The sequence below is a fragment of the Brachionichthys hirsutus genome, chromosome 13 (assembly GCF_040956055.1).
Source record: "Brachionichthys hirsutus isolate HB-005 chromosome 13, CSIRO-AGI_Bhir_v1, whole genome shotgun sequence".
Lineage (NCBI taxonomy): Eukaryota > Metazoa > Chordata > Actinopteri > Lophiiformes > Brachionichthyidae > Brachionichthys > Brachionichthys hirsutus.
In genome coordinates, this window is record NC_090909.1 from 11673150 (window position 1) to 11697745 (window position 24596).

At 43.8% G+C, this 24596-nt stretch overlaps 1 protein-coding gene across 1 annotated transcript; it reads left to right on the plus strand.

The window, feature by feature from the left end:
* The first annotated feature begins 1279 nt into the window (after nucleotides 1–1279).
* LOC137903546 (sodium- and chloride-dependent transporter XTRP3-like) lies at nucleotides 1280–23426 on the plus strand. Its single transcript, XM_068747695.1, has 11 exons — nucleotides 1280–1403; nucleotides 5672–5812; nucleotides 6117–6208; nucleotides 7279–7506; nucleotides 8721–8831; nucleotides 9768–10009; nucleotides 13288–13450; nucleotides 14878–15079; nucleotides 21026–21185; nucleotides 21353–21518; nucleotides 23256–23426. Exons 1-11 carry the CDS (start codon nucleotides 1280–1282, stop codon nucleotides 23424–23426), a joined length of 1800 nt encoding a protein of 599 aa, XP_068603796.1.
* Nucleotides 23427–24596: the final 1170 nt, after the last annotated feature.

Genomic DNA, 24596 nt, shown 5'->3' on the forward strand with positions numbered 1-24596 from the left:
GGATACAAGAGTATTTTTTGGGGGGGGGGGGTCGCACAAAAATAATTGAGAAGCACTGGTGTAACCAATTGGCCTAATTTCACAATATCATCAAAGCAGCAAAAGATGAAAGAACCTGAACATCAAGGATCATCCAAACATCAAAGGCCGTATTATATAAATGAATCAAGCAGTTCATTGTTCAGTGCAATCACTAAAGATGCAACACCCAAAACCTACAACCACTCCCATGCTACCACTTAACGCGGGCTTGATGCGGGACAAAGAAATTGCTCTGTTTAACACGAAGACTATAAGGAAACTTCAGGACAATCCAAGCATGAGAGATAAGAATGAGGGACGTATCAACTTCTATCTCACCAATGTAAATGTAAAATTAAAGAAAGAGAACGAAAAAAGGAAAAAACGAGAAGAAAGAGAGTTAAATGATCGGGTTCTGAGATTTCACCGGTCGATGAAGCAAGTAGATACATGGGACACAGAATATTCAAGGAACTTTAAGCATCACACCGCGTAACATGTGACCCACTACAGGCTGCACCGTCTCTTTATGGCTTTATGTTTAACATGCTATAAAAGAGCCACGGTGACATAATGGATACCGGGTGCCAGTTCATCTTGAGCACATGCGCCTGTGACCCCCCCCCCCCCCCGTTGATATGTGCCTTGCAGGTGACACACAAACACATCGACCGTCCTCCTCATCATCATGTCCACCAGCTCTCTAGCGTTTCCCGTCATCGTCCCAACATTCAGAGTCTCTACTCCCAGTCCTGAACTCTTCCATTCCTTCTTATCTCGCTGCTGATGCACTCGTCTTCCTCCTCTTCTTCGTCTCTGTCTTTGACCCACAGTAATCCATCTTCCAGCAGCGTCCCGTGGGTTAACAGCGCTGCTGGCGGTCGTGGTGAACCCGGGCCTCGACCCATCCGGTGTGACTTTCTTATTACCCTCGCCGAAGGGGAGGCGAGGGTATTGCAATTGGGTCTGTTTCCCATCTGTGCTTCAGTTTGTTGGGTTTAATAGTCCAGTCATTCCCTGTTTTACTGTATGAAGTCCTTTTCCATCATAAAGTCAATGTGTCGTCTCTAACCCAAACCCAGCTGCTCTGCTGTCGTGGTCCCTCCTCCTGATTCTATCCACCGCGCAGTCACGGACACGGCAAGCCTATAAAGCGTTGGCCGGACCGCGTGGTTACGCACAGCTGACCCTACGGCGCGCGTTGATCCGCTTCTGCTTTCCTGGCATAGCACATACCCGGAGAACTTCACTCGAGACAATGGGCAAAGACGCGAGACCCAGCTGGGACAGCCCTGTCCAGTTCCTGCTGGCATGTGTGTCCTACGCGGTCGGACTCGGGAACGTGTGGCGGTTTCCGTACCTCTGTCAGATGCACGGTGGAGGTGAGTCGCGGTTTCACAATGTGGTCAATGTGTAACTCTGCTGCATTCTTGGCCAGGTCGCAATTGTAAAAGAGATTATTAATCTCAATTGAGTATATCTGGTCAAATAAAATAAAATAAATAAGTAATGCATAACATGAAAAGGCTCAGTTCATCTTTACGAACAACTCTTCTCTGAATACACCTTAGTAATTAGGCACGTCAGGTGCATGATTGTTCTTTAGTTTGATTTCATTCAACAGCAGTAAGTAAAATACATTTCCATTGCACCCCAGAGGGGGGGGGGGGGGTGTTTGTGATAGCGGGGGTGGCCGTATCGATCTAAATATTGATAGTTTCGATATTTCCATTTCCTCAGAGCGGCCGGACAGAAAGCAGAGCGCCGCGTTGACTTATTTTTTACGACAAAGGAGAAGGACACTGCAAAATGTAATGTGTGCAATAAAGTAATCCGCCACTGTGATAACACAACAAAGTTACACAAACACACAAAAGCAGCTCACCCTTCCCTGGGGGGGGGGCTTCGTGAGCAGAGAGCGAAGGATTGATTAAGAATGAGAGCTAATTGTAGTAAGTTGCACTTTATTTGCACTACTGACTTTTCACAATATTGTGGAATGGAAGGTATTTTCTGTTGTGTTGTTGACATTGTTATATTTATATTTTTGTCACATTGGTGCTTTTTTATTTTTTTTATTTTGCACTAGTGACTTTTTTCTGAAACAATTGTGGTAGTCGAGGACAATGTATTATTTATATACTGTTAAAAATGTTTCTATTGTTGTAGTTAATGTAAAAGCATTTTTATTGCCTAAAATGTTTTTGCTGTGTCTTACCATAATCATAATCCACTAAGCCAAGACAAAATCACAAAATGAGTCACTGATCATGACATTTCAAGTATAAAGTATGGGTATTGGCGATTCTAGCCCAGTATTTACGTGGTATCAGAATCAGAATAACTTCATTGCCATTGTCAGTGAGGGTTCACAGACTAGGAATTTATTGTGCAATCGTGCAAAACGACAAATAACAAAACGCAAACTGCAGCGCTATGCTGTAGGGTTAAAAACATACGGGTACAAAACCCACCACAACAACAGCAGCATCAGGAGTGGGATACACAGATGTGTACCAGCAGCAGTAAAACTAACACAATCACGCAGTGCAAATAGAACAGTGCAAGTTTCTGGTTGTAAAGTGTTCATGAGTCTTATAATAGCTGTACTTGTACTTGATGTACTGAGTTTCTAAAAAAATATTAGAAAGGTTACTATTATTCATTAAAAAAAACATATGCAGCTTGATTACCATGCTAATGCTTTATTGTTTGATGAATATGTTACTGTGCACACACTTTGCTGGAGCGCGTTTTCATCGGTGGTTCATGACATTTTGCAGTTTGGATGAAGAATAGCTGCAGCAATAAGCTCAGTCAGAAATCATTTTCCAAAATCGTTTCTTCACACCATCAAGCCACGGCATCAACGAGAGGTTTTCAGAGTTCCTGTGACACGTTCACTTTCTCAAGCTTGGGATGAGAGCAATGATCGCAGGAAGCAGCCATCCCATCTGAATGTTGGATGCCCCATGATGCTGATGTGCTCTCCCAAAAAGGCAATGTCAGCTAGACTATATATATATATATGTATATATATATATATATGTTGCGGTTTCCTTGTGGCCTAGTCCTGGTTTTAGCCGCTGAGAGGTGTGTCGGGTCCTGTGTATTTGACTAAAAGGTCTGTACAGAGACGCTGAATCCCAGATGCGTTCACGTATGTATTTATTGATGCCCAAGTACGGCGGTACAGGCGATGAACAAAGTCAGAAAAGATATTTGCAAAGATGAATAATGTATTGATTAAAAATAAACGATAAAATAAAGAACAAGCGGTCAACAAAAATTCCGGCTACCCAACTCCCTCTCCTATCTCCGTGTCCCAGGTGAGTGCACACCTTTCAAACCTCATCCACGCACAAACCCACAGGCGCACCCACTCCCAAGCTATACTCACGTTGACCACACTGGGCAGCAATGGAATTTAAATATATATATATATATATATATTCAAATTCCAAAACATATAAAACAGATTCCAGCGGGTGTCAAGCTGAAGCTTACGGTGCTCTTCAACTACCTCGGCAGCAGTAGTGGATCTTGAGCTGGCTTTTTGAAAAGGCTAATCTCGAAAGCTTTTTGTATGTTTCATCCTTGTTTGCATCAACCACGGAGATCAGGTTTAATAAATGGCCAGCGCACCTACGGTGTTTAGGAAGCAGGTACCGAAGGCCATCATCCGCATCCATTATGTCCTCAATACTGACAAAATCAACTTCAACTTCCAGCTCGTCATCAGGCCCATCATGTTCATTGGGATCTTCATCATTTACCTTTCCAGGCAAGACGTTCTCATTTTCCTCTTTGCCAAAGATTGTCACAAAATTGGCCCTGTCAGTAGTGATCCTGACTATTTTGTCACGTATTCCATATCCTAAGTGTACGTCCTTCAGTGCATTAGCCAGCACATCAACTGTGTGAGAGCCTCCGGGACATAAGTGTCCAGTTTGGCAGTTGAAAGATACATCCCAAAATGTGTTGGGATGCATCAGGGTTGGATAAGGACATCATAAGGAAATAAAATATCTGAACAATAGCAGTTAAATAAAGTACAAAGGTAAATAGAAGTGCCATAAAAACATTGAATGAGTAATGGAAAAAAAATTATTAGATATATATAGTATACCAATAAAGTAGCAGTAAGTTAAACATTAACTGTGCCTGGCAGTAATAAAGAAGGAAACAGCAACAAACCAGTAGAGTAGATGCATTAATTCCTGAATGGACATTAATAACAAAATATCCAGATTTAATGGTTTATTAGGCACACTTGTCAAACTGATTCCACTAAATTCAATTCAATTCAATTATTTCAATCAATATTATTCATATAGCACCAGATCACAACAGAAAGTTATCATAAGGCACTTTACATGAGTCCCACAAGACTTGAAGGAAAGGATCCTCTTTGGACTTACTGTACATCTAAACAAGAAGAAACAAGAAACTTGCATTTTAGGCTCTGTGATAACAATAATAACCGTTTCCAAAGACAGTTTGAAGATGTTAAAATGCTACTAGTATTACTACTAACATGTATAGTCTTTGTTTTTTCAAATGCTGACAGAAATGTCATATATTTATAAATCAAGATGGCCAGTGATTCATTTTCCAACCGCTTTGTCCGTCATCGGGTCGCGGGCCAAGCTGGAGCCTATCTCGGCAGTCTATGGGCGAGAGGCGGGGTACACCCTGGACAAGACGCCAGTTCATCGCAACACAGATGAACTGTGTCTGACAAGAAACTGCTGCCAGTGCAATAAGTTAGTTTTGTCCCCAACCTGTTTCAGCCACACACACACACTCACACCTACGGGCAATGTAGTGTCACCAATCCGCCTAGGCTGCATGTCTTTGGTGGTGGGAGGAAGCCGGAGAACCCGGAGAGAACCCACGCAGACACGGGGAGAACATGCAAACTCCTCACAGAAAGGCCACAAGTTGGATTCGAACCCGTGACCTCCTTGCTGTGAGGCAACAGGCACCGGGCCGCCCTGCCAGTGATTCAGAGGCATTCAAATGTATGTTATATATCTCTATGCAGTATGTGTAAGTGTTAGATAAATCTGCAAATGTGTTTATCATTAATTCACCAATGAGTAGCAGTAGTTATGTCATGGTTCTTTTAAGGCCATTTATCCTTCATAATCTTACTCAAGATATTCATAAAGTATGTGACAATCGTAGATCTGTTAATATGCTGACTAGACTGAAGAAGTGAACACTTTGTGTTGTCTGGAAGAGCTATCTGCTCAAGGTTGGAGTCTTCATGTCTGGGTGATTTACGCACGTACACATTCTTATTTGCTAATAAAACCGGCTGGAGGGGGGCTGTTTCTCTGAGAATCGAGGACGAGGCTAGCAGCAGCCACTCTCCCTTGCTGGGAGAGTCGATGGCACGGCTAGAGAGCAGCTCCATTCTCCCTTGCTGACAGAAAGAATACTAGTCTCGTTTCTTACCGCAAGTAAATGGTTATTGGGTTGAATCTTTGGGGCTTGGTTCTGATTTTCTCTCTTTTACAGTGTCACAAACCTGACAGTATGTGTTACTAATTCCTATGTTCCACATTCTGATGCTAACACCTGTTTTAATGAATGAAGACCCATTAGTCTGTTCTTCTGAGCCCAATTCTGTTTGTGCCATCAGGAGGGTTCTTGATCCCGTACCTCATCATGTTGGTTTTGGAGGGTATTCCGTTATTCTACATGGAGCTAGCTATTGGTCAGAAAATGAGGCAAGGCAGCATTGGAGCATGGACCGCCATTAGTCCTTATCTGGGAGGACTGGGTAAGTGTTGTCTACCCCGGCTGACTGTATGGTGCAACAGGGCAGATTATGGATTCCTCACTCCCTTCATTATTATACAGGGTATGTTGCCTTTGCGGTGACTTAAAGTATGTACTATGTTGAATGCGTTAAATGTTAAGGTATTGTGTACCGGTATATTCAAATCAGAGAAATTGTATTTGATATATTGTATTTGTTACTCCAGTGAGGATAAACTTAGTCAGAAAAGGATTTGAAGGTTTATAGGCAGAAACTAATTGTCCTCTTTATTGTGCTGATTTTTGGTTTATTTCTCTCGTTTTAGGTCTTGCTAGTGTCGTGACATCTTTGTATCTGTGTCTGTATTACAACGTCATTAATGCTTGGAGTTTCTGGTACCTCTTTCAATCATTTCAAGTGAGCTCACATTAATCAATTGATATCAGGTCCTAATTTAATATCTAAATATACACGTACTATCCGAGTTAAGGCCGCGATCGGTTCCGATCTGTCCGAGAAGTCTGTAAATATAACCACTAAACTGTATATTATGCGTTTGCAACAACAATCCATCCACCCATTTTCATGGGAGTTGCTCGATGCTATTCCAGCTTGTTGTGGGCAATGGGCGTGGAACACAGATAGACTCATGCACACACTCACACACTACGGACATTCATTCATTCATTCATTATCCAACCGCTTATTCCGTCATCGGGTCGCGGGCCAAACTGGAGCCAATCTCAGTCAGCAGTCAATGGGCGAGAGGCGGGGTACACCCTGGACAAGCCGCCAGTTCATCACAGAGCAACACAGCACAGACAATCAGCCACACACACACACTCACACCTACGGACAATTTAGTGTCACCAATCAGCCTAGGCTGCATGTTTTTGGAGGTGGGAGGAAGCCGGAGAACCCGGAGAGAACCCACGCAGACACGGGGAGAACACACAAACTTCACACAAATAGGATTCGAGCGGCCTTGGTGTGGAGTCAGCAGTGGATAAACCCGTGTTTTAAGTCTGACTCCTGGCTTGTCTGTTAAAGAATCTCTATTTTCTTGGAGGACTTCGGCTCCTCTTCTTCCTCCTCAGTTGGCCTTTTCTCCTTTGCAAAGAAGCTCTAAAATATTTATTTTTTTATTGTTTTTTTTTTATACATTTCCGCAAGTTTACGTAATTATTTTGGGTAGCGTATCACGTGACCAAGAAGAGTCACACGCGATTGTTACGTAGGAGAAAATCCAATAGTTTTTCAAAATAGAACACCTCTCAAACGCAACACGGTGGTAATGATACAAATTATTCATTCTTATTCCATATATGAATCTCCCGCTGCTAAGCATAGTTGGCAGGCATATTTCATGATCGGCATCGGCCAGACGTAATTCGTAACTCGGATAGTACGTGTAGACAGATGTGGAATGTTGGATGTCATGGACATTAAGGTAACACTCTACTATTCTGCGTTCACTCCCATCATAGCCAGTCCTGCCCTGGGCAGAGTGCCCCATTAATTCCAACAGGACAGGACCTATAGAGGAGTGTGAAAAGGCTACACCCACCCAGTATTTCTTCTACAGGGAAACACTGAACATCTCTTCTTCCATTGAAGAGAATGGAGGTATTCACAGTGGCCAGGCGCTGTGCCTCCTGCTTGCCTGGGTAATGACCTATCTGTTTGTTATCCGAGGAGTGAAGTCAACTGGCAAGGTAAGTCGTCTTTAAGACCCTTTCATTCTAAATATTTCAAGACATAAATACGGGCAGGTATTGTGAGTTATCGCATCTTGTTTGCTATTTGCTAAAGGACATTTTAGGGCACAATAAAGCAACTACACAGTTGCACAACTAAGTGGGGAGGTTGTAGCTCAGTCCATTGGGACATAAATTGGGAATTGAAGAATCCAGTGTGGTTTGGACCACAGTATGGAGTGTGAACTGGTAACTGGGTGGATGCCAGTTCACCTCACTGCCAACGTGCCCTTGGGCAAGACACCAAACCCTTAACTGATCCCAGGGCTCTGCCCATCACTCCATCTCTCACCACTGCTGTACTTTCGCCTTGTCCCTTGAGGGGTCGCCACAGCAACCCAACGTTCTCCACTTCACCCTGTCCTTTGCATCGTCCTCCCCAACACCAGCCACTCTCATGTCCTCCCTCACTACGTCCATGTCTCTTCTCCTGGGTCGTCCTCTAGTCCTGTTCCCTGGCAGTTCCATCCTCAGCATCCTTCTACCAAAATAAAGTTGAACCTCAACAGTGAGCCTCTTCATCGTCATGCTCGCATCTGTTTGCTATTTTGACCAAAGACTGGCAAAGATATTTCATATAAGTGTTTGGGAACTGCGTTAACTTGTGGAATTCTGATGATGTTACCTGCAGGAACATGGATCTATATCTAGAGAGAGACACAGTCTCTCTCTCTCACACACACAAAGCACTGCACCACGAGAAAAGCCAATAAAAACAGAATGCAAAGATGAGAAAATAAATCGATATGATATTATAAGAAATAAACAAAACGTATGGTTTCCCAAGGAGTAAATTGGTATTCATTGTCTTGCTAAAGGATATTATGCTCCATGTAGACTGCAGAGGACAGGGATTGAACCACCAACCTTTGCTCCTGAATTGGTAACTGATGACGTTTTATGAACTACACTGGATTGCATGTGGGAGGGAACCAAAACAGTCTTACCAACCGAATGGCACTTTTTTTATTGAAAACATGTGATGCGGAATGCGGGACTTGTAAAATATGTCACTGTGGTTTTAGTACATTTACATATTCTACACATACATGTTTATGTGTATATGTACATGCAATGCTTTTGACCAGAAAAGAGATCCAAATATGTCACCTTCTCACCATGTGGTAACTTCTATTGCTGACGCTACCTTTGCTGTTTGGCGCTATCTACAGGTGGTGTACTTCACAGCCACATTTCCGTACGTGGTCCTTGTTGTCTACCTGATCCGAGGTCTGACTCTTCATGGTGCTGCCAATGGTGTAAAATACATGTTCACACCCAAGGTACGTCTGCGTGAAGATATAGCAATAGACAGTGCTTAGGCAGGGGCAGCATGGAAGCGCAGTGGGTAGTGCTGTTGCCTAGCAGCAAGAGAGGTCTGGGGTCAATCTTGTCCCGCGTCTGCGTGGGATTTCTCCAGGTTCTTTGATTTCCTCCTGCCTCCAAAAGTGTGCAATTTAGCCAGGTCTGAGGTTGGGGCTTGAATGCAAGCACCTGGTAACTGGGCGGGGCTCAGCCCCACTTCCAGTGGACGCACAACCTGCCGAGAGAACCAATTTGAGATAGAACAATTCACCTAAGTTACATGTTTTTGAGGTGGGAGGAAGCCGGAGACCCATGCATTGATTCAGCAGTGCAATAAGTTAGTTTTGTATTGCCTTATGCATCATTTTCACAATTACCATGATTATTATCATTCCTATTACTATTATCACTATTTTTATGATTTTGTGGTGGGTTAGGGTTAGGGTTTCTTTGTCTTAAAAACATTTATATAATAATTATAATAATCATTGTGACGGGGTTGCACATGACTGTGTCCTTGTCCTTTGCTCCTTTCCTCTCTCCCTCTCTCTCACCCCAAGCCGAGTGCTTCCCACTTTTTGCCTGAGGTTTAGGAATACAGAGTCGGCCTGCAATGGCTGCTCTTTGGAAAACCCTTAATATAACCTTTGTTGCAATTTGATTCTATATAAATAAATTGAATTGGTGGTCCAATGTCCCTTGACTGGTACTCTTAAACCTGTCTGATTGTATTAGCTTTGAATGAAGGCTTTCAGCTTTTCATGTTGTACTTCAATAGCCTGTTTTACGTACATGTTAAAATGATGACAAACTAATCAATACACATTTTCAGAAAATGTGTGTTTGTGTGTGTGTGTGTGTGTGTGTGTGTGTGTGTACTTGTGCTCATATATACATGTATCATCTGCTTCTAGATCGAAGAGCTTGCCAACCCAAATACATGGATAAATGCGGCCACTCAGATTTTCTTTTCTCTGGGTCTGGGTTTTGGGTCACTCATAGCTTTTGCCAGCTACAACCAGTACCACAACAACTTCGAGCGCCAGGCCATCATTGTTGCGCTGATCAACAGTGGAACCTCCATCTTTGCTAGCATTGTCACCTTTGCAATCTATGGGTTCAAGGCCACTGTCAACTATGAAAACTGTCTGGAGAGGTGCGTGTTCTTTGCTTGTATGTAAATGCAACCTGTCCCATCCGTGCGCATGTGCACCTTCAAGCAGTAAATGCAAATGTATTCTTGAGCTGTATGGTCATTTTCACTGAGCCAGCCTGTTTTAATGTTGTAGAATATATTTTCAGCATTAAAGCAGGGCTATTGTCAATTATACTTTCAATTTTATTCCGTATGCTTCTAAAAACCTCTGAGATACAGACCCAGTGATTTTGATGTTCCTGAGTTGCGATAAGCTGAAAGTGAGTGTCATTAACTCTCTCAAACGCTCATGAGATTGAGAGAGTTAACACTGGAAGGACGAGACTCCGGTGGCTGAGCTGAGGAGGGTGTTGTGGGCATACTTGACCCACAGGATTGTTTGGACCAGGAGGATGGGCTGTGAGAAGTGAGTCAATGGAGAGCCGTTTCCAACTCCTGGTTCATCTGCTCAGCGTGTCCATTAGATTGCAGGTGAAATCTTGACGACCACTCATTATTGGCACACTTCACCACCAGTAATTCCCAATTCTCAATATCATAGTTTCTCTCAGTGGGCAAAGGTTTGCGGGAGAAGATGGCACAGGAATGGATCTTCTGGTCCTCTGCCAACCACTGGGACGACACTGAACCCACCCCTGCATCTAAAGCAAATCCACCTCTACTAAGAACTGGTAGGGGGGGGATCTCAGAAGATGAGAATAGGAGCAGGGGTAAAACTGTTCTTCTCACAGAACACTTTCTCTGGAAGCCGGGACCACTTCAAAGGGATTTGTGGGAAGTGAGAGCAGTGATTGGGGCTGCTACAGAGCTAGTTCCCGATGAATTGTCAATAAGAGTGGGCGAACCCCAGGAACCACTGAAGTTCCTCGCTAGTTGAAGGAGTGGGCCAATCAGTGACAGCCTTGGTGTTTTCTGGGTCCATCAAGATTTCCCCCTGTGCTGAAGATGAACCCCAAGAATGATACCATAGAGATGTGGAATTTGCACTTCCCCATTTGACAAAAAGCTGGTTCTCAAGTAGCCTCTGGAGAACCTGGTGTACATGTAGCACATGTTCCTACTTGCATCTGGAGAAGTATATTGTCGAGATACACGCATTGGCATAAAGCATATTGTACATGGTTGGCCAAGTCCTGGAAAACTGCCATTTCTCAGTATTTGTAGTTGTAGTGGCTGTCTTCCACTCGTCCCCCCTCACTGATGCACACAAGGTGATAAATGGGCTGCACTCATATAGCATATTACAGTGCCCAAAGTTCTTTACAATTTTGGCCTCACATTCACCAATTCACACACTCACTCACACTCCAGTGGGCAACTGCTGCCAGACCCTTTGGGAGCAATTTGGGTTTCAGAGTTTTCTCAGCCCAAGGACAGTTTGACAGTCAGAGTTGGGATTCAAACCACTGACTTAACAATCACTGGAAGCCACAGCCTTCCCTTAAGTCCAAAGGATTCCTTAAGTGCAGCTTGGTAAAAATGGTGGTGTCTCATAATATTTCAATTGCAGATGATATGATACGTGTTCTTGATGGGATATCATTCAGGCCTCTGTAGTCGATGCAGTGTCTTTGGGTCTTGTCCTTCTTCTCAACAAAGAAAAACCGTGCGCCGGGGGAGAGGAGGAGGGCCGATTGATCCCGACTGCTAAGGAGTCCTGGATGTAATTCTCTATTGCTTTAGTCTCTGGGGCTGACAATGAATAGAGCCTCCCCCTATGGGGCGATGCGCCTGGGAATATGTATATGGCACAATTGAATAGCCGGTGTGATGGCAGTGATGTAGCCCGAGACATATTGAAGATTTTCTTCAGATCCAGGTACTCCTCTGGGACTCCAATCAGATCTGGTGAATCAGAAAGACCATGTGAACTGGGACCAGATGATAGAGCACTGAAGGATGGGTCCTGAGAACCAGTCTGTGTCTTCTGAGCCATGGATATCCCAGTATAAGATTGTTGTGGAGCATAAATGAGGTGTAAGGAGAATGTCTCAGTGTGATTACCTGACATGCTCATGAGGAGAGGAACGATTTGATGGGTGACCCGGCAGAGGAGGCATCCATCTAGACCAGGGGTGTCGAACCTGTGCCATGGAGGGCCGAGACACTCCAGGTTTTCTTTCCAACCATCTCTCCAGCAGCTGACCTCACTAATGAGTTCCTTTTCTCAAATTGAAGGAGGTGTTGTCTATTAAAATCACTTTCTTGAGTGACCGGCTGGAAGGAAAACCTGCAGCTTCTCGGCCCCCCACGGCACAGGTTTGACACCCCTGATCTAGGCCTTTGGTATGTATGGGCTTCAACAGGGGTTCTCGTCCGACTCCTAGTTGGGTGGCCAAGGACATGTCCAAAAGGTTGGTGTTTGCTCCCGAGTCAAAAGTGACTGAGCTGCCTCAGTTACAGTTACATGGTCAAACACTTTGTGGAGCTCGGTGGAGAAAAGCTGGACTGAAGTACCGATGGGTGACTGCTTCTCCCACTCAGCAGCTCCACATTCTTGGGCTCTCCTCGTGAGCCGGGATGCTCCTTGGGAACGCTCATTGTCGAGAACTGAGGTCGGTTGTTCGAAGGTGAGGGAGCACTGAAACGAGAAAGGGTGGCAGGCAACAAAGGTGAAAGGGGTGAACTCCATTGAGTGCAGGGAGGAGGAGAAGGCTCTGAAATGAGAGGAGATGTTAATGCAGGAAAACACCAAGAACTAGAAAACGACAATCAGAGATTGCAGACCCCCGCCTCCAAAAGACTATTGGATCTTGTGAGACAGTAAACAGGGCTTCCGGATCAGAGGGGCCAAACCTGCTCTAGCTTGCTGCTCCGGAACGTACTACAAGACTCCTTCTGGACTCTTTTTCCCATCATGCCATTCGTGTCCCTCCCTCTTAAAGTGACAGTTTACAGCACAGGCACAATTCCAGATGTAAAAATAATTCTAGAATCTGGATCCAGATCCAGATCAACGCCATTCTCGGGGAGGACCAAGCCACGGACAGAACCTTGCTCGTGTAAAAATGTCAAGTCGATTGGGTTACTAGTTTTTGAGTTATGCGCTCGGACAGACAAACAAGCAAACAAGCAAACAGACAGACAAACGCACCCAATTGCAATACCCTCGCCTCCCCTTCGGCGAGGGTAATAAGATTAAAAATAAACTTAAGTGTTAGCAGAATTATTCACATTATGTGTGTATGTACAATATTTGCTTTAAGTGTGTGTGTGTGCATGTATTTGTGATATTGTATAAAGAATATTCTTCAAAAGTCTTCTTTTTCATCTTCCAGGACACGCGTACTGTTGTTGAATGTCTTTAATATCGCAGAGGACAGAATCACCATGGACAATGTCTTGGAGTGGATTGAAACGTTGAATAGGACATACCCAGAGCAGGTTTCTGAAATTGCCAACCAACTGGAAAAATGTGATCTGCCGAGTGAACTTGACAATGTACGTTCCATGTATCTACACACTGCTACACACTTAAACACAAACATTTGCAGTTTTGGACAAAATGAGAACACAGTTTCTTTCAGAGAATGGTCTAAAGGTCTAAATTGTTGATAAGGTGAATTCAATTTTTTCTCAATTCCTCATTCCATACATTATTCTTCCTAGGCATCCATTTCACTGTGCTGTTATACTGTTCAGCTATTCATTTCGTTTGTTTGATCTGTGGCACCAGTCAGCGAAGTTCCTCACGAGGCTCCTGTACTCCTCCTCTCTGTCGTCCCTAATGCATCCAACGATGGCCATGTCATCGGCAAACCTTTGGGTGTGGCATAAATATATATATATATATAGTTATAGTTACAGTTATAGTTATAGTTGATAAATTCCGTCTAGATGTAGTCAGGCTCAGCTCCACCCACAGCTTGAGCTCTGGAACCCAACCCTGGATTGCTTATAGCCCCACAGCTTAGCTGCCATGAGTTGGAGTTCACCCTGATGAATGAGAGGGTTCGGGACAGGTGTCTCACTCTTGTTGCCAAACGGCAGTGCAGAGTACTCGGCCTTCTTGGAGTCCCTAGCAGGAGTACTGGATAGTGCTCCAACGGGAGACGCCATTGTTCTTCTGGGGGGTTTCAATGCTCACATGGGCAGTGACTTGGACTTTATTGTCATGTCCAAGCACGCTTCACTCGTTCAGTGATTTTCGCTGTATTTGTGAATATTCTTTGGAATTAAGTGATGTGTCCAAAGAAAGCGAGTGAGAAAAAAAAAAAATCATAATCAAACCACATTTTATATTACTGTAATATTACTGTAATATAATGTGTGTGTATCTATGTTGGAATCAAAAACACTTTTTTCATTGTTATTAGCATTGTATTGGGTGTTTTTATATTACCGTAATATTACTGTAATATAAAATGTGGTTTATATAATTGTGTGTGTGTGTGTGTGTATCTATGTAGGAATCAAAAATGTTTTCTTCATTGTAATTAACGTTGTTTTGGATGCTTATATACAACCAGAACGGATACTATTTTTTCACTTGTTTTTTATGGGAAAAATCTATTTGACAGAGGAGCGATTTCAGTTACGAGCTCGGTCCAGGAACAAATTATACTCATGTGTCAAAGTATTACTATATGTATGTGTATATATGCCCATCTTGAATCACAAAGTAAAACATGCAATTTAGGTCCAGGTCATTATTGAAAACGAGAATTAATTCAATTAACTTACCTGGTTAAATAAAGGTTAAATAAATATTATTAGTTGCTTGACGGGGCTTCTTTTTTTTTTTTACAAAGACCGTTGCACTTTGCACACATTCTGGGATGTAATTGTGGTTTCTTTTGGGCTTTAAGTCATAATCTATAGAACATTTTCCAAACTTAAATAAGCCTGCTTGTCTTCTTTCATTTCAGGCAGTGGAGGGGACAGGTCTGGCATTCATAGTGTACAGTGAGGCCATTAAGAACATGCCATTGTCCCAGCTATGGTCAGTCCTTTACTTTTTCATGCTCTTGCTGTTGGGGATGGGCAGCATGCTGGGAAATGTCACTGCCATCATCACCCCACTTCGAGACTTCAAGTTTGCGTCCCGCTGCAGTGATGAGCTGCTTAATGGTAAGATCGAAGGTGCTTTTGACTGAGAGATTACCCATTATCATCAACCTGTATTGGCTATTGTGTATTGGTAATACTCATACTAGTTGGGTTTATAGACAAAATTATATACCAGTAAGTATACTATGGAGCAGCACCCACTCTGGCATTATAAAGGAACTTGGATTTCTGCTATGCTGTAATATTATTTTCCTACTTAATGTAATTTAATCCACCATTCATTGATGGGAAACAATTAAGTGCCCTGTGTGAAGTTATAATAATATAATATAATAATAATGCATTGGACTTATATCGTGCTTTTCTATGAGAAACTCAAAGTGCTCAACTTAACTTAATTGTTCAAAAAGCAGCAAATAACCCATGTAGGAATTAGTTATGAATAAACAGTAATTGCCTGGCCAGTGTAATATAATAATATTAATACAGTAATATATTTCCTTTACATATTTAAAAAACTTTAAGCCAGCACTATATTTTATTTACACTTACAAAATATTACTACATTTATCATCATGATAAATAGGTTATCCTCCTCTAAACATAAGACAAATATACAAAGTATAACTGTCTGTGCCATTTATTTATACAACAATAAAAAGTAGACAACTTCAGTGAACAAGCACAGGCAGCTAAATCCTTGCAAGGCACCTGCATTATAAACCCATTCACACTACCTGGTGAAGATGTTTAACCTGTTTGTTTTTCCACTTGTTAAGTAGTCCAAATGAAAATATAGACGGCTAAAGAGGCACTAAAGCTTAAAGGTCCCATATTCTACCCTTTTCCACAAGTTAACGCAGTTCCAAAACACTTCTATGAAGTATCTGTGACAGTCTTTGGTCAAAATAGAAACAGATGCTGCAGGACAGCGTCCCTCATTTCTGTCTCAAACAGGTGCTGCAGGACAGCGTCCCTCATTTCTGTCTCAAACAGATGCTGCAGGACAGCGTCCCTCATTTCTGTCTCAAACAGGTGCTGCAGGACAGCGTCCCTCATTTCTGTCTCAAACAGATGCTGCAGGACAGCGTCCCTCATTTCTGTCTCCAAGAGATGCTGCAGGACAGCGTCCCTCATTTCTGTCTCAAACAGATGCTGCAGGACAGCGTCCCTCATTTCTGTCTCAAACAGATGCTGCAGGACAGCGTCCCTCATTTCTGTCTCAAACAGATGCTGCAGGACAGCGTCCCTCATTTCTGTCTCAAACAGATGCTGCAAGACAGCGTCCCTCATTTCTGTCTCAAACAGATGCTGCAGGACAGCGTCCCTCATTTCTGTCTCAAACAGATGCTGCAGGACAGCGTCCCTCATTTCTGTCTCAAACAGATGCTGCAGGACAGCGTCCCTCATTCCTGTCTCAAACAGATGCTGCAGGACAGCGTCCCTCATTCCTGTCTCAAACAGATGCTGCAGGACAGCGTCCCTCATTTCTGTCTCAAACAGATGCTGCAAGACAGCGTCCCTCATTTCTGTCTCAAACAGATGCTGCAGGACAGCGTCCCTCATTTCTGTCTCAAACAGATGCTGCAGGACAGCGTCCCTCATTTCTGTCTCAAACAGATGCTGCAGGACAGCGTCCCTCGTTTCTGTCTCAAACAGATGCTGCAGGACAGCGTCCCTCATTTCTGTCTCAAACAGATGCTGCAGGACAGCGTCCCTCATTTCTGTCTCAAACAGATGCTGCAGGACAGCGTCCCTCATTTCTGTCTCAAACAGGTGCTGCAGGACAGCGTCCCTCATTTCTGTCTCAAACAGATGCTGCAGGACAGCGTCCCTCATTTCTGTCTCAAACAGATGCTGCAGGACAGCGTCCCTCATTTCTGTCTCACACAGCTGCTGCAGATGCTGTATTTTATTTCTCATAAGCCATCTGACGTTGCTAATTCTATTACGTTGTGTCATAATGCGCTAAATGTTCACATTGGGTTATTGCTATGGGGGCGTCTGGGTTTGTGCATATTGAACGATGCAGTGTTGCTGCTCAAACATCCTTTTGTGGTACTATAATGACAAATAAATCTTTTGAATTTGAATTTGGAAGCATCTACCTCCACAATGAATTGTTTAGAATGGCCAGAGTGAACCGGAACAGATTCTTCAGCTTAGAAACCAAGAAAAAGGTTGGAAGGTTGAAGTGCGCTGGGTGAGAGGAGCTACAACTTACTGAAATGCCGTATGAAGCGCCGGTAAAAAATGACAGATCCCGTGATCGACTGGAGCTGCTTCCTGTTCTTTGGTATCGGACACTCCGCCACGGCTCGGAGCTTGGCAGGGTCAGAGTGGATGTGCCCCCTTTCAAAGATGAACCTGACATGGTTAAGATGCTCCTCCAGGTCATTTAATTTATCCGCCCTTACCCTTGATCACGAGCAGGCAAATGCCATCATCAAGGCCGATGGTGGTGCCATTGGGCTTACAGAAGATCCAGCCACACTTAGGACGTCGGCGACCCATTCCATGAAGACAGTAAAGACCTGTACTCGCTTCAAACCAAAGACATTGCTCACCCCACTCTTGGCAAAATTTCTGGAGTATTCTGGAGTATTCACAGCTCCCTGAAAAACAATCTGTGCTTTTTCTATGAACCCAGTGGCGTCGTTAGGCCTATTTTAGGGGGGCTTCAGCCCCCCTAAAATATTCTTAAGCCCCCCTAAATAATTTTTGGTTGTTTTATAAAAATATATATATATATTTTTTTTTTGTTCAGTGACCAAAAAATGCCGACATATTCTATTAAAACTGCCAGAATATATGTTTAAAAACATTATTATTGACTTAAATCTGATCATGGATCTGTTTCCACTCACTTCATGACGTAAGGTAGAGAACCCGTTCCACCTGTTCTTATAGAGAATGCCCACATCACTGAAACTCCAGTCCAGGTTTTCCCTGTGACCGCGCTAATTGTCGGTACCTGCAGCATGTTTGAAGCACACAGAGCAGAATAGAAGAGCTTTAGGAGAAGAACGTGAACGGATGGATGAAGAATGGATATAAGAAAGTTTATAAAGAAAGTAAGTTTATCACTGCTGGTATTAACATTTAGTTATTGTGTGACACACTTAAGGGAAACGCACAGATGCATTAGCCATGGGGCTGTATGAGAGAACCACAGCCCTGAGCCACGCCCACAGTCTCCCTGAATCAGGTGCAGAGACCTGCAGAACCTGGAGGAACCTGCAGGTTCACGCGCTGAATAGAACTCAGACACAGTGAAAAGAGAGTTACTTTTCCCTTGTGTGGATCGGATGGCTGGCGAGCTTGAGTTCAGATTCTGCAGTAGATGCAGAGCTACTAAAAGGCATCCAGCATGCAGGCCTGAATGTGAGAACTTCTTGAGTGGATCACAATTAAATGAACTTCAACACTCCAACCTGAAAACAGAGGAGGTTCTGGTGGCCAGAAACAGAGGCTGGATCTTCTCCCAAAGAGATATTGTCTGTGCACAACCTCCTTGATTCAGACATGTTTCCCTCTCTGAAGGTTCTACCCAAGTTGCCCTAATAGTGCCCGTAAGCAGCTGCTCGTGTGAAAGGTCCTTTAGAGCACTACGTCGGTTGCACTGCGTCGGTTGCACTGCGTCAGTTGCATTCCTGGCTGCGTCAAACAACGGGTCAGAAAATACCTCACAGTCTTGCAGTCATTGAAAAAGACGAGCTTCAGAATCACAACAGAGTGATCGACTCTTAAAAACAAACGGCGTTCTTTGATGCTTCCATCAACCAAGTAACTTGTAATTGTAGCCATTTTGTTTCTTGTTAATGCTGTAAACATCATGTTACTGTTTAAAACTGTTTGTTGTTGTACTGTGTTGAAAAACAGACTGAAATAATAATAATGTATAATTTCTCAGCCCTTGTTAGCCGTTTGAGGTTTTGTGCTGGTACGCTACATTTGCTCACATCTTGTGCATCTCTTGGGGGCTAAGCCCCCCCTGTCCTTAAAACCTAGTGACGCCCCTGTATGAACCAATCAAGAAGAACAAAGCTGACCTCTTCAGACAGGTATCTTCAACCGGTGAACCCTCAAAGAAGTAGCTCCTCAAGGAGGACTGTCAGTTGTTCATAAAGCTTTTCATCTCTTGTCAGAGCCGAGAATGTGACCTGCAGGAATTCATTCAGCAGGAGAACCAGGCCTTCCCTGCTGCATTGAGCAATGGGGGAATGCCAGAAGCCTCAGCTGACCTCGATCCTTGAAGGAACCTGAGGCAGACATTCTCATTGTGGTTGGGTCAGCTTTGGTCCATGCCCCGTGACCAAAAAGATCCAAGACATCAAGGACATCTGGTCTTTGATGTGTAGATCCCTTCAAGTCTTAAAGCTGAAAACAGGTCCAAACGTGGCCAGGGGGGAAGATGCAAGGTGACAAATAAGAACAGCATGCCATCTATCTGGCACAACGTCCTGAGGCACAATGACAACAAGACAGAGTTCCCCCACTTTCTTGCACAAATGTTTGCCCCAAATATGGTCATTGTCACAAAGGGACCTGCGGTCCTCAGCACTCAGGGAACTGGTCTTGATGGACTGGATAAGTGCTCATGACGAAGCGGCAGGCAAACATGGTAGACAATCCATCATGATCAAGGCAAATGACACAGATGTTCTCGTCTTAGCACTGTCTTCGCCGGTCTCCAAGAAGTTGGACTACAGCAGACCTGGGTTGCATTTCGGCAAGGTCAGAGCCTTCGCCGGATCAGTGTGCATGACATATTTCAGTATGTTGGCCAGGAGAAGGTCAAGGGCATGCTATTCTTTCATGCCTGTAGAGGATGTGACACCACGTCAGCCTCCGTACAGTGAACTGTTTGAATTGAAGGCTTCTCTTTGACTTTAGACCTGGACAATGACACGCCCCCCTCCTGCAGAGTGTTTTTTAACTTGACTGGCTCTTGTGACGGTGTTTCTTGTCACCATGGAAAGGATGATCATCCAACACTGTCTGTATTGCTGCGTTCACCAGTAGTTTCATTTTTTTCTTCCTCAGGATGTACCAAATTGTAAATTTTGCCGCTCCTGATATTGTAGCAATTTCTTGGATGTTTAGCTTTTCAGTTTTTGCAGCTGACGAATGGCTTGATTCACCTGCATGGAGAGCTCCTTTCACAGCAAAATCTTACAATGGCACGCACCACACCTCAAATCAACTCCAGGCCTTTTGTTATGCTTAATTGTTAATGGCATAACAAAGGGATTGGCCACACCTGCCCTTGAAATGGCCTTTGAATGAGTTGTACAATTATTTTTGGTCCCTTTTAAAATAGGGCGGCCCATGTTAAGGAGCTGGGCGGCTCGGTGGCGCAGTGGTAAGCACTGTTGCCTCACGGCAAGATGGTCGCAGGTTCGTCTCTGACTTGTGGCCATTCTGTGAGGAGTTTGCATGTTCTCCCCGTGTCTGCGTGGGTTCTCTCCGGGTTCTCCGGCTTCCTCCCACCACCAAAGACATGCAGCCTAGGCTGATTGGTGACCCTAAATTGTCCGTAGGTGTGTGTGTGGCTGGTTGTCTGTCTCTGTGTTGCCCTGCGATGAACTGGCAGCTTGTCCAGGGTGTACCCTGCCTCTCGCCCATTGACTGCTGGGATTGGCTCCAGCTTGGCCCGTGACCCAATAGCGGAATAAGCGGTTAGAAAATGAATGAATGAATGAATGTTAAGGAACTGAACCTCCTAAACCCTTCATCCAATTGGGAATGTGGATTCCCTCAAATAAAAGTCTTCATTTAATGTCCATTATATTACTATAATTAGAATATGTTTTATTAAACAGGTTAAGGAAAAAAACTTGCTGCAGTGTCCAAATATATGTGGACCTAAATGTAATATCAAAACAACAAAGACTAAATGTGACTAATAATGTCAAAATTAAATCTCATTACCCATTTTAATGCTCTTTAAATGTGAATGCATGCACATTTACAGTGTATACATTCTGCTGCATTTCCTTGCAGGATTAGTGTGTCTGTTCTGTTTCCTGCTGGGCCTGGGCTTCACCACCGCATCGGGGAACTACTGGTTTGTTATATTCAATGAATATGGAGCAACGTTCTCGCTGCTGTTTATTGTCCTCATTGAAGTCATAACTGTCAGTTACATCTATGGAATCAAGAGGTTTGTCTATTTTATTATACGGTTGTACCTACATTTTTCCAACTCTTTGAAATCAGTGGTCAATTGTTTGTTTGTTTATACAATATTATATAATAAATACACAATAGCCAACTGTGGACTTGCAAACTATCAAATAAACTTCTGAATATGATATCTGCTCATATTAGGTTTGAAAAAGACATAGAAGACATGCTCGGACATTCTCCCAACTGGTACTGGAAAATCATGTGGGCGGGAGTGAGTCCTGTCCTCCTTATTGTCATCTTTATATTTTACATTGTCAACTACATCCAGGGCGGGACACCCACTTACCAAGCATGGGACAAAGAGCTGGTGAGCTGCACACATTTTCTTTTCCATTTCCAACCGACTGTACACACTACTTTACAAACTTAAGGTTGTTCACGTATGTGTAAATGTTTGCAAATGTAAATTTGCAGGCTGACCTACGAATTATTGTTGCACAGCTCCGTCATCCGCGAGAAGCGCTTAGTCGAGCCGCTGAGAGCAGCAGGTGAGGGGGCTCGGGCATCTTATTTAGGCGTCCGGGGGGGGGGGGCTCCCTGGATGGATGGAGGATTCAAGGCATTTTTATTCCGTCCTGAGATTATTGCCGCCATCGCACCGTGTGTGCGTGGGTTCATTGGAAGACCGAGCTGAAACCACACACGCCGTATTAGTAGTTCAGATTTGTAAGATGTTTGTCTTGGTGTGACAAGAAGGTGAGGGAGACGTGTAAAATGTTTTATTCCATCCTGAGATTTTTTCCGTCGTGTGTGTGTGTAGAGACACTCTCCCCCTGATCGCGCTCCGCACGTCCAGCTCTCCCTCTGTCTCCTGCATGACTCAAAGAAGAAGAGCAGAGTGGATAAAGTTTATTATTTGTGGGAATGTTCTGGCGAACATGGCCCAAAGAAATGTGTTTGTGCTAAAAACATCCCTCGTGTTTCACCATAGTAGCATGCATGTTCACTATGAATGTACTTTTGCTTCAGGGTTTAGAGCGGTTTGAGACAGAAATGAGGGACGCTGTCCTGCTGCATCTGTTCGCTATTTTGACCAAAGACTGGCACAGATATTTCATACAAGTGTTTTGGACAGCCATGATGGACGGCTTAGAGACAGTGGTGAGGACAGCCATGATGGACGGCTCAGAGACAGTGGTGAGGACAGCCACGATGGACGGCTTAGAGACAGTGGTGAGGACAGCCATGATGGACGGCTTAGAGACAGTGGAGAGGACAGCCATGATGGACGGCTGAGAGACAGTGGTGAGGACAGCCATGATGGACGGCTTAGAGACAGTGGTGAGGACAGCCACGATGGACGGCTTAGAGACAGTGGTGAGGACAGACATGATGGACGGCTTAGAGACAGTGGCTCTGAGGAAAAGACAGGAGGCGGAGCTAGAAGTGGAGGAGATGAAGATGCTGAGGTTCTCCTTGGGAGTGTCCAGGTTGGACAGGATTAGAAATGAGACAATAAGAGGGACAGTGAAGGTTAGACGTTTTGGAGACAAGGTCAGAGAGACCAGACTTCGATGGTTTGGACATGTCCAGAGGAGAGACGGGGACTATATTGGTAGAAGGATGCTGAGGATGGAACTGCAGGGAACAGGACTAGAGGACGACCCAGGAGAAGAGACATGGACGTAGTGAGGGAGGACATGAGAGTGGCTGGTGTTGGGGAGGACGATGCAAAGGACAGGGTGAAGTGGAGAACGTTGGGTTGATGTGGCGACCCCTGATGGGACAAGAAGAAAGTCCAGTAGTAGTCGTATTTATTTCTATAATTTTCGGTTTGTTTATTTACTCAATCCAGAATTTTTTGTTTATCTTGCATCGCTTGATGACGATGACGATGATGATGATGATGACTGTCTCCCAATGCCTACGACTTATTACAGTGACTAAATCTAACAGTCCAATGAAACATTTGATAGATTTATTCATGCAAGTAAATGCTGTGATGTATTTGTATTTGTATATGTATTATTTGTGTATTACACCAGCGGTACAAGATACAGCTGGTACTCACGCTAGGCGTTAACTGTTCCCATTGCTCTCTCAGGGTCGGTCAGTGGTGATGGAGTATCCCGTCTTCGGCCAGGTCTTCATCGGCCTTCTTATTGTGTCGGCAGTCAGCTGTGTCCCCCTCACAGCTCTGTATGTCTTCTGTCGGAAGAGGACACATGGACGCCGTCACAGGACGCAGCAGACTGTCCGCACCGTGTCGGCTTGACGAGCGGATGTCTTCCCACCGTAACGTTTTATGTAGCTACGTAATCGACTGTAAGAAATGATTTCTCACGAGTTCACATTTTTAAAGCCTCTATGAGTTGTCCCCAAGAGGACTTGTCCTTCGCTGCTGCAGGGACACGGGACATGGAAGCCATTGAAATGCTTCTGCGTGTACTTCTTGAAGACGAAAAGGATCGGCCTGTTTTCTGTTCATTTTGTTGCTGTATAATTTCTCTCAGAATTAAAGTCAGTCTTTCAATCAGGAGCAGAAAGCGATTAAAACTAAATCACATTCCACACAGAATTATTTTCTCCGTCTGAGCAGCTTAACTGGGTAAAGTTCTCCGTCTCACGAGAGACGGTTTAGTTTCCAGACTTGTGTTTTGAAACGGCTACTTTATATCGATGTGGATCGACGATCGATGTTTTATACGATTGATTGCGTGATCTCACTGAACAATGCGTGAGGTGTTTGCCTTAAAGGTGCACGCCGTGCAGTACAGTAGTCCCTCCTTTTCCGCGGGGGTTACGTTCCAACAACAACCCACAATAAGTGAAATCCGCAATGTAGTGATCTTTATTTTTTTACAATTATTATACATATACATAAATGTTTTAAGGCTGTAAAACCCCTCACCACACACTTTATACACTTTTAACAGTCAGGCATTAATCTAAATAGATTGTTTCAGTATTATAGAATGAAACCAAAGATCAGAACCTTTTCAGAACAAAACATTTGTTTGAGAAATATAAATATATAGTACATACAGTAAACGTTTTCCTGTTAAGCAGCGAAGTCGCGGAAGATGAACCGCGTTATATCGAGGGACTACTGTATTTGTCTGTTGTTGCCGCCAGGTGTTCTCTATTGACGGGCCCCACCTGGTGGTGAAAGCTTATAATGACGTCACCGCGTTGACTGCCTCACCTTGTGACATTTAATGTCAAACCATGAAGACTAAATACATTATTATAAACATGCGTTAAATACATAAGACCATTAAAAATAAGAACATATTATAAAAGTGTCTGCAAACATCACATTGGTGACGAACAGAGAGATTGCTCAATCTGCGGTGCGGCAACGGTCGCATCCCGGCCCCTCACAAACGCTTACAGAGTATACATCTACAAAAAATAAATGTGATTTTTTTTTAAACAAAGTCTT

What these genes read in the sequence shown, in the direction of transcription:
- LOC137903546 (XM_068747695.1), top strand. Translation starts at nt 1,280, where the DNA reads ATGGGCAAAGACGCGAGACCCAGCTGGGACAGCCCTGTCCAGTTCCTG. An exon ending in TATGAAAACTGTCTGGAGAG is followed by an intron (nt 10,010 to 13,287) that starts GTGCGTGTTCTT and finishes TTCATCTTCCAG; the next exon opens with GACACGCGTACTGTTGTTGA. An exon ending in AAGCATGGGACAAAGAGCTG is followed by an intron (nt 21,519 to 23,255) that starts GTGAGCTGCACA and finishes TTGCTCTCTCAG; the next exon opens with GGTCGGTCAGTGGTGATGGA.